This window comes from Dermacentor variabilis, chromosome 7, assembly GCF_050947875.1.
Source record: "Dermacentor variabilis isolate Ectoservices chromosome 7, ASM5094787v1, whole genome shotgun sequence".
In the NCBI taxonomy this organism is placed as follows: domain Eukaryota; kingdom Metazoa; phylum Arthropoda; class Arachnida; order Ixodida; family Ixodidae; genus Dermacentor; species Dermacentor variabilis.
The window spans coordinates 107,286,240-107,296,526 of NC_134574.1; the positions used below are offsets into that span (position 1 = coordinate 107,286,240).

At 44.3% G+C, this 10,287-nt stretch overlaps 1 protein-coding gene across 7 annotated transcripts in view; it reads left to right on the plus strand.

Moving 5' to 3' along the window:
• LOC142587742 (uncharacterized) overlaps positions 1–9,748 on the plus strand; it is an 80,817-nt gene extending 71,069 nt beyond the window's left edge. For all 7 annotated transcript variants that reach the window (XM_075698951.1, XM_075698950.1, XM_075698952.1 and 4 more), the window contains 3 exons: positions 3,324–3,395; positions 3,685–3,831; positions 8,782–9,748. In XM_075698951.1, the coding sequence (XP_075555066.1) occupies positions 3,324–3,395; positions 3,685–3,831; positions 8,782–8,820 (258 nt within the window). In that variant the 3' untranslated portion in view covers positions 8,821–9,748. The remainder of the gene's footprint in view (positions 1–3,323; positions 3,396–3,684; positions 3,832–8,781) is intronic.
• Positions 9,749–10,287: the final 539 nt, after the last annotated feature.

The following is a 10,287-nucleotide window of genomic DNA, read 5'->3' on the forward strand; positions in this document are numbered from 1 at the left end:
ATCAGTAATTGGTTTGCTGTGCTGTTCTCAACCGAATTTTTGCTTCAGAATGTCAGAAACACTGCTGCGAGTTTGCATTATGTTTCCCACACTTTAAACGTCATTTTGGGGTGTCAAAGTTAGCTTATCAAACATTTAATGATGGGTATTGCGGGACGGATGTAATAGCATTATACAGAACACTCCCCAGCCTTCATTCTTGGTGTCAGCACAAAATAAAGCAGGCCGGTCTTAAAGGCACTGTAAAAGGCGTGCGTAAAGCTGGTTGTAATACCAGTGCAGTGACCGCACGACGTGTGCTTTTCAAGGTTTTTTTTTTTAACCCTTTATGCGCCAAGAACGAATCTCGCTCGTCCAGGTATGTTCTCTTGTCTACTGAGTGCCACAGACACGTGGCATTCGTTTCACAGTTTTGATGTGATTTCTATGCTATCTTTAAATGACACCAGCTTCCCAGAAAACTCACTTTTTGAGAGCTTAGTTGGCAGAATCAGTGCTGAAGTCTGGTTTCCCTGGATCTTAATGATGTTGACGGGGGGGGTGGAGGCGGCTGCAGCTGCGATGGCCGCCTTTTCAATGTCAGGGTCAGTTTCTTTCGACGTTTCTTTCCTTCTTTCTTTTCTTTTTCGACTCGAGTAAAACAATTACACCTGGCAAATACTAGCAGACCATGTTGTGAGCTTCAGCTGAGTACTAGTGATTGCAAGGAAGATTTAGAACCTCTAGCAAACTTTCTTGCGTGGACATGGCTAGACAAGAGTACTTTGCTATCAGCACCCGTGCAATTTCCTTTCTGAGCGGCACCAGCAGAGTGCATCCCATGGAGGATAACAAAAGCAGACTTGACTTCGGCTCCAGGAAATATCGCACTTGATATTGACTCTTTGTGTGGCCTTGCTTACGCGCAAACCATGAAAAAAAACTAATTGACAGTAATAAACAACAAAAAACGAACTGCTGATATTGCAGTAATGAAAGCTGTTCATATTGAATCAGTTATTTAAAAAAAAAAGTTGGCACAGAAAGGGTTAATGCCTCGGCATTATACAGATCCAAACGTGGTATTCAGTGATATGGGGAGGTATGTTCTCGGCAGAGTGACAGAGTCGGGTAGGAGGAGCACCTCACTCTTGTACGGAGAGTCAGGTGACACGATGAGGGGCAGTGGTTGTGTGGATGTACGGTGGGCAGTCTCCATTGCACAGTGCTCTCCACCATGCTGCATACCTGCCGATTCTCGGAAATTTTTTTTTGCAATGTTTACAAATTTCAACTCATTGTACGATTTTTATAAATGTTGCTTTAAAGGCACACTAAAGCAAAACACTAAATCAATGTAGACTGACAAAGTATTGTTTGAGAACAACTCTAGTGTCGTTAATTTCGCAATAATAGACTGATTAATAGAAGAGTGAAAGAAGGTCAAAGTTCCTTTTTTTTAAATTTCATGCCGAAGCTCCAACAAAAGTATGTCAGTGTTATTACGTCACGGATTTCAAAGTACTTTATCATGTTTGAATCTTGTTGGCTAAGTAAAGGTTCCCGAAACTTGCCATCCGAAGTCTTTGGCTCTTTTAGAGCACAATGTAGTGTATTTTAACCGATAGAGAATGAACTAGGAACTGGCAAGCCTCATCAAGATCTATGACGTCATGGCGAGTTGGTACGTGAACTTCAAGGCAGCTTCGCCACCCTTCTTTTGTTCTTTCCGCCTTTCCTGGCTTGCCAAGCATCTTGTCGTATTAAGAATAGTGTTCTTGGTTTCATTAAAGGATAATTTGCTAATGCAGGTGAAATTATTTTTACTCTTTAAGTCTTGTGTCCCTTTAAGTCATGAAAAGACTATTCTTTTTGCAAAAGTGTTTTAAAGCTCTCGATAGATAAGCAGCGAATGTTGCAAACGTGCACTCAAAAAAAAAAGAAATTGAAATTGTGATTGCACCTACACCGCCCTCATGTGGCCGTGTAAGGTGCCAGGTAAATTTGATTTTTTGCTTGCAGCAATTTTTTTTCCAGAAAATTTCCTTAAGCGGATGAAACTGCAGCAGCAAAGTCACTGAAAAAGATCACTGTGATCTAAAAACAGTGCATAGCTAAAAATAATGCTATGCCATTGGTCTAAAGGATTGTCTAAAGGACTAAAGGCCATAGCCTTGAGTTATGCTGGCCTAACACTATGGGTAGTTATTGTACATGCGCATAATAGCCAAGAATGTGGATGTGGGAACAGCCATCGCTGTAGCGCGGTCGGTGGTGCAACGCGCACGTATCCGGAGGTAATGGGTATGGCTTCCACCGGTGGCAAGTTGGTTTCTTTCTTTCACTTTCATTTCTCTTTAGCTTATCACTTCTACACTTCAATTAAGACTATGAATAACTTTCCCGATGCTTCCGTTGGCTTCATATGGCTGTGATTTAAATAAAATTAGGCCCCTCGGCACCCCTTGTTGTTCATTGTCAGTTCTGTCTGGGGTTGTAGTTTGCTGCTGGTGTGCCGTGTAAATTATTGTTAATAAAGTGCATATGTATCCCTCAAAAACTGCGTGCTGAGGGCAAATTAAAAAAGAATGAAAAGAAAATGTGCTACCCCCCTCTCCTCCTTTCTTGCTGTTTTCCCAGGATTCTTAAGACTTTTAATGTTCACATGTTGGCAGTTATGACGCTGTAATGTATGGAGTTTGTTCTAATAACGCAATGTAATAAAGCAATGTAGAACGTCATAATGTTACTGCATTACAGGTGTATAGCGTGTGAGTACCTATGATTTTGATTTGTCTGCTGCATGATACTAAGATATCTGAGCTGGTTGGGGGATACTCCTGTATTTCTCGGTTTTATTTGTGTGTCATCTTTTTTGCACTGCATACAACTAGTAAAATTCGTTCTTGATCATTTGCAGGCTCTGTGCCAATCTGACAGGCGCACAGCTTTAAGAAAATTGACTCGCGTTTTCTTAATTTTTTTCTGGCACAACACGTAAACCTCTGGAGCAGGCCACAGAAAGTTTACGGAAAGCTACGCGATCTCAAAATTCTTTTCTACCTTTATTGGGGGGGATGGGGGTCAGACATCCATGCTGTGGACATCTGAACTTCCGTGCAGCAGAAGGGAAGCATTAGCACTTGGCTTTCCAAGGTAGTCTCACTGGCGAGCGTCAAATCGCAGTGCTGCTTATCTTCAGTGGTCTGAATAAAACAGGCCTATTTGGCCTGACATGGCCATTTGAACCTGTGCCTTTGCTTTTTAACACCATGCTTTCAATAGTTTTGCTTTTGGATGTCTAATGCCGCCTGTTTGCCCTTGTTTTCTGGCTTCGCTTCCAGATTGCCACTGGCAATCGCAAGGGCAAGATTGAAGTCATCAAGTTTGATAAGTCAAACCTGCAGACCTGTGAGGTAAGTTTCGGAGCATTCCCTGAGGAAAGAAAGTGCAGAATTAACAATATAGGCACTTTCACTAAAATGTCACGCAGGCACTTTTGCACTGTGCTGGTACTTTGATACTCTGACTCTCAAGTTTACATGCCTTCCAATGATAACATTCATAGATGCATGGTGTTTCTAATAGTGCATAATTTGCTGTAACTGAGTTTGTTATAACCCGGGTTTCACTGTTGTAGAAGATACACGGAATGCTTGTGGGGGAGAATACTAACTGGCAAGAGCTACTCATTTTTTTCTCCAGATTCGTTCGTGCAACCTCAAGTTTGCGCGGGAGGATGACCTGGTACACCATCTCAAGCGCGAGCACATCGGCCTCGGAGCAAAGGGCGCCATGACGTGCCCATGGAACCAGTGCCAGATGAGCTTTTCGGGACCTAACTCCAACAAGGTGTGGCACAGCTTAGTGAGGCTATATGATTGTGGAACGTGCTCGCGTGCTTTTTCCATCGTCTGCTGACAGATTGACACTGTGTTTGCGTTCTTCGTCCTGCGTTCTTAACGAGAGTCATGTCTTATGAAGATGACAAAGTCGTTGCTGCTGATCATAATCATGTTGGTCTGTTCCCTTCTGTTGCGGGGTCACCATGTTCAAAAGATGAGGAGAATGAGGTAATGGGTGTTGCCCTCGCGTCCTTGTATTTAGGGTCTCTCTTGTCATACAGGATGTCATGTCTATCAGGATGTCTCGGTTTAGACTCGTCATTGTAAAAAAAAAAACGCCAACGAGACCACACCAAGCCAGCCAAAACAAGCGCGATCTAGAGCTTACGTGTGCAGACGATAGTGCTGAACAAGCGGTCCGGCTGCACCAGATGCGAGAACGAATAGAGCGGTGGGTCTGGTCCGCATAACACCAGTTTCCCACGCATACGTCACTGTAGGGGCCGCTCTCATTGGTCTCCTCCGCTCGCAGCTCGCTTGCCACTGCAGCGAGCCGCAAAAAATAGGCCCAAGACCGATCCCTCCCGCAGCTCGCATTTTGCCACTAGTGTGGCTGGGGCATTACTGCACAATGCAGAAACAGCGACCTTGCCATTTGAGAGAGGGTGAAATTTCAGCCACCTTTCTTTCTTCTTCTTCTTCTTCTTCCTCACGCACGATGTTGTGGGGTCTCCCCTAAGCTTTTTTTATATGAGGGGTCAAAGCAATGCTGGCCGGAGACACTGCTGTGCGATTTGGCCCTTCTGCTGAGAGCATTGTCGGTGCGCAGTATGTTCGAATTAGCCATCACAAATGCTTGCGCGTTGTAATTATCGGCGTTTTCGTCCATTGGAATATACAGAACCTTGACGGGACCGTAGCGTCAGTTCGAATAAACCGGAAGTTCGAGTTAAGCATGTTCGAATTAAGGAGGTTCGCTGTATACATATATCCAATATAACAATGAGCAGCTGATGCAAGGTCAACTTTTGTATGTCTGCTATAGAGTTCCCCACCGGAATTTATGCCCCTGTCACTCAGGCACTTTGCAGCACTGTCGATTCCAATCCGGATTGGGTGCTACCACATGGGCACTTTCAGCTATGATATATCAAGATCCTGATCAAGTAGATCACGATCGTAAGCTGGAGTGAAGATGCCACACAGTACGGTTGGCATTCTTTTTAGAAATGGGCTGCTTAATCACCGCTTCTACTAATGCATTCACCTGCTTGCAGCTTGCTTACAGAAATTTTATGATCAAGCACGCACTGTCAAACATACACGAGAAAGCACAGTGTGCGTCGCATGCGCAAATCAGCCGATGCTCAATGCATCACTCAAAGCATGTCGAAGTAGAACTGCAGCGATATTCTTGTCAACACGAGCAAACTGTCATGACTGCACTAGAAGGCAAAGCAACAACACTGCTGGGAATAATAGCAAACATCAAGTAAAACAGCAAAGGTTCGCATTCCGACTTACTTGATTCTGCGGATGGGGGTTGTCCATGCCTGTCTGGGTTCCTTTTCATGCCAGTTGTTTACCCGGGTGTTTCTGCCGCTGTTGTGGCGGTTGGCTCTGCAACAGTATCGGGCACCTTAGCTACCCGACCGCTGGGCCATTGCGAAGCAACGGCGACGCAAGGAGCGATATTGCAAAGCTTGCGGGCGTTGCGAGCACCTCACGGGTGCTGGCGGGTGACGCCGGTGATGTCGCAACACCGCTCTCTGCCAGGGGAAAGAGTGGCACTGGCATCTCCTGGCAAAGTTGAAGTGCGAAGCCCTATGGTGAAATAAACTGCTTACTACAACGAACCCGTGCTGCGCTTTCGCTTATAAGGATTAAATCTGGCTGGTATGTGTGTGCTCCAAAGGGAAAACACCCACCTTTGTACCGCACACCGCCATGGCACGCCTTCATCGCATTGCACCTCCGGTCTCGCGTGTGCCTCTCTCCTGTTTCTTTTCCACCCTCTTGCCAATGTCGGAGGGGTGGAAGGGAGACTGGAGGGGCAACGAAGGCGTATCGCGAGGGCCTCACGGCGCAAAGGCTAGTGTGGCAAAGTGGCCTGCGTTTGTTTGTTTGTTTTTTTTTAGCAGACACCCAGTAGCTAGATTTAATTGATATAGCCTGTAGTGCAGCATGGGAACATTCTGCAGTCGGGAGCAACTTAAGAAGGCAGGAGAGGCCCCACCCAGTACGAAGCGCGGGCTATCGTGTTCTCTGTCCGCGGATCACAAGCCGTCCGCCTCATGACATCAGTCTAAAGTGCGCGCTCATTGGTGACAGCTCGTGTGCATTTGCTTTTGAGGGGCAAATGCTGCTGCCTTCTGAAGTTGTACCCGACTATAGCAAACAGGTTGTTTTACCATAGAACACACATTAAAATTTATAGTAGCAATGGCTGCTCTTTGTTACATATGAGTATTGTTGAAACCGGTAATGTTATAAGTCGGCTCAACTGTACTTCTTTCTAATTAAGATGTTTGGATGCTTGTTCCCTCCGCTTTTTGTGCAACCTGGTTATAACAATTATTGGTTAGAACAATGGGATTGTCTTAGTGCTTGAATATTGCTTATGAGTGGGTTCGTCTGTAGTACGCATACCATCACCCTAGCAGCCTATCAGACCAGGCAGGCATCAGGTGATTAACTTATGGGACGTTAATTCCAAAACATGGCTTACAGTGTACTATTCAGCATGTCGTGGGTACCACCAACCTTGGAGGTCATGCCTGGGTGCCCCAGTGGTTCTTGATTGTCCTGGGTTCTGCATCATTTCTGGCGAGCAGTAATGACAATGTCTTTTATTGCACTGTTGGCTAATAGTGAAACTAAATATTTGTCATTAGGTAATAAAAGGCAGCTTGGTGTGCTTCAACAAATATATATAAAACACAAGCTTTCTTTTTAACTGATTACAGTGTTCAAATACTTTTCTCTTTTACTTCAAAACAGGCACCATTTCATTTTTAAGAAAAATGAAAAACTACAGCTAAGTCTGTGGGAGTCTCGTATCTCACAGGTGTCCCACCAACCGCAGGTTCGAGCTTAGCAAGCAGCAGGGCCACGCCAACCCTCGTCTTGCGTAGTCTAGTGCACTGCTGCACGCAACTTATTTAGATACTTCTATAGTTTCCGAACTCCTTGCCTATGAGTAGCAGGCTGCCCGCTGTCATTCCCACCACCACGGCGCTCTGGTCAATTTTTACGCGAAGCATTGGTGCGTTGTCTGCCTGGTGCAGTTATGGTTGTTTATCACAGTGCTCAGTATTTACATCGGGCTCGCTGATTAAAGGAGCCGTCAGGCTCCACAACATTTTATTCTTTTAGTTAAGAAGACCCTAACTGGGAGGCTAAGTACACAAGCTGTGTCTCGTTGAAGTCTGAATAAAAGCAGTGTGTCTTGTAAGCACCCTCCTTTAAAGGAAAATGAAAGCCGTGTCTGGGAGCGGTCTTCGATGCCCCGTGCATGAATCGTGTGCTGCGAATATAAACACCTCATCTTGCCATGACATAATGCAGTTCAAATTGGGCCTTTCCTGTCGCATAGTCGCACACGGCTTTCATTAATTGGCACATAATCAGCTGCGCACCAGAAGCATTGCGTCATCGCTGTCCACAAGCTGAACAGCTTCAGTGCATTTAGTTTGAGAGCTCCAAGCTCGCGCATTTTTCTTGTACTTTCGCTTACTAATGTTCTTGAGGAATTGGCTATTTTCTGTTATATACACGACATGCCCACTCATCAGGAATGCCCACTCGCGGGGCCAAGCTGCTGCCCTGCTAAGACCACAGCTAGCTACATCCAAGTGCTGGAGTTTTTCATCAAAATTTGAAGGCTGGTACAAGTTCCAAATCTGTGTGGGGCACTTGCTTGTAGTAAAATACTGTTGAATTTATGCCCGCGATCTGAATGTGCTTCAAATCTTTTGGATGTCACGTAGATACCCTCCTTGCACCAGCCTAGTATCGCTAGCTCTTCGTTCAACAATATTCCAAAGTTCGTGTTTAAAGAAGAAAAGAGAAAGCAACCCACTTTTACCATTCCCGCATGAATTAAGGTGCACTCAGAATGACAAATATATATATATATATATATATATATATATATATATATATATATATATATATATATATATATATATATATATATATATATATATATGTCACCTGTATTAAAACAAAGTGCCCATCATGAGCATACAACAGTCAATGCCTCTCCCCAAGTGTATCATTAAAGTTTGGCTCCCACTGGGCTTTAATGGCATGATCATTTTCATGGTATATTTTATTCGCATGAAAAGTGCATGCATGTTACTAAATGGGAAGGATCTCCAATTTCCCGACCTTCCCGATCCTGAATCCCCAAGCTTAAGTCTGAAGCCCTAACAAAAGGGCCTGGTGGATGAGAGGAAAATGCACGCATACGGAGTTCTGTATTGGAGAGGTCTCTCCCGCGCTCGCTCTGCCCACCACGCCAATCTTGCCACGGCCATCACGGTCAGCAGGGCAAAGCACCTCCACTGCAGACCAGTCTATGGCAAAGGCCGCCCCAAACAACCATCGCGAGCGGAGAGGGAGAGCCGTAGGGATGACAGAACAGGTGAATGCCCACACAAAGGCCCTGGGGTGCACCTCTGGCCCCACAAGTGAAAAGAAACTTCAAATATTTTTTCCTTCCGTCTTATTTTTTCTATATCCTGCATTGCGCAAAATGGCCAACTTCTGGAACGATTTCAGACTTTGACCCAGTGAATAAAAGTGAACCAATTACAATTTTAGTACCCTCATCAACCATGATAAAGGGAAGAGCAGAAGCAGTAAATTAAATATTTCACTTGTATGAAATAAGTTGTTTCCTTTTTTTTAGCCAAGGGCATCGTTGACACTGCCCATTCCTCTTAATTTTCAGGACTTTGAAAAACACCTGATGGACCATGCGTGCACGTGAAGCCGCTTCCGGGACTCTTGCCCACCGGCCACCACCAGTTGACATTTCTCTGTGGCTATCTTCAGTGCAATCGTGTCAAGATACATTTTTCTCGCTCTGCGTTTGAACTGCAGGGCCACGGACCTTTAGTCAGTCGAGCGTTGTAACATTAGCGTCGTAGTTTTTGTATGATTCTGCTGTTTATACATGCCTTGTACATAAATCACATCCTGCTGCTTTGTACACCAAAGTCACGATGAAACTTGTCAATGTGAGTGTACACGTGTTTGTTACACAAGCTCAAAACCACAACAAGATCCAGCCAACTCACAGGAAAAGGTACAATCTTGCCAGTGCTCATTGTCTCATGTCATTGATTTTTCATCCTCATATTTTTTTTCTTTTTTCATAGTTTTTCTTGTTTATCAGTCATTGAACAAAAGCACTACTAAGGTGCCCCATGAGATGAAGTGTATACAAAGACCTGGAAGTGTTGTACTACTTCGTGTGTAGAGTATTATTGCTTTGGGTTCAGTGTTCTGACCCTTCTCTTATGCTTCCTACCTCTTTTTTTTCTTTATTGTGTTGTTTTGTGCTTGTTTTCTGCTATAATTGTTTCATGCGAAGATTTGCAGAATGTATCCTCCCACTTCCTTTCCTTTTTACATGTGGTACTGGGAGCCATATTCTCGCTCGGCCACTTTCAGGGATCCTTCCTTCACTTTTGCATGATGGTTTTATCGGCGTCATGATGCCTCACTGGAGAAGAGATAGGCATCTTGCCTGCTGATTTACTTAGCCAGTCGGCATCCTCTAAAAGGGATACTCCTGAAGGTAGCCGTTTGAGAATGCTGCTCCCGTGTTTTGCGCATTGCTCATTCTTCTTATCATGGCTTGTCAGAAGTTTGGAGGGGCCAGAATAAAGCATGCTGTTGAGTTGGAAGTTTCATATTGTTCTTTACCTGTGTAATTGTGTGTGTGTTGGTTGAGTATTAGTGCCAATAATGGCATATGATGCTGCTCTGTCCTCCTCGGACCGAACACAATCTTAGCGTTACAGTGTTATAAACAGTTCTCCTTGTCAATCAGTCTGTTACGATTCCAAAAAACAATAGATCGACAAGATGTCACTGAGACATACGTACAGCAGCACCTCCATTTATTCTGTTTGTTCAGATAAAAAACATCTTTTGTTTGCCTTAACACATACATAAATACAGGCTTAGTTGTCACCTTGGCACTGCATTACCGTCACTTTTTATCTTCATTGCTGGTCCATCTCATGGAACTTGAAATGTATGGTTAAACCGTGACATAACGAAGTCGGTAAAATCGACTGTTTGCTTCGTTAAACCGAAATTTCGTTGTATTGAAATTCGACCTTTTTTATGCAAATAAGTACAGTCGATCGATTTCTCATACACGAACAGGGGCCGCAGAATTTTACAAATGATCGAGGAATAGAAAAAAGTACATTTGAATGAGGGA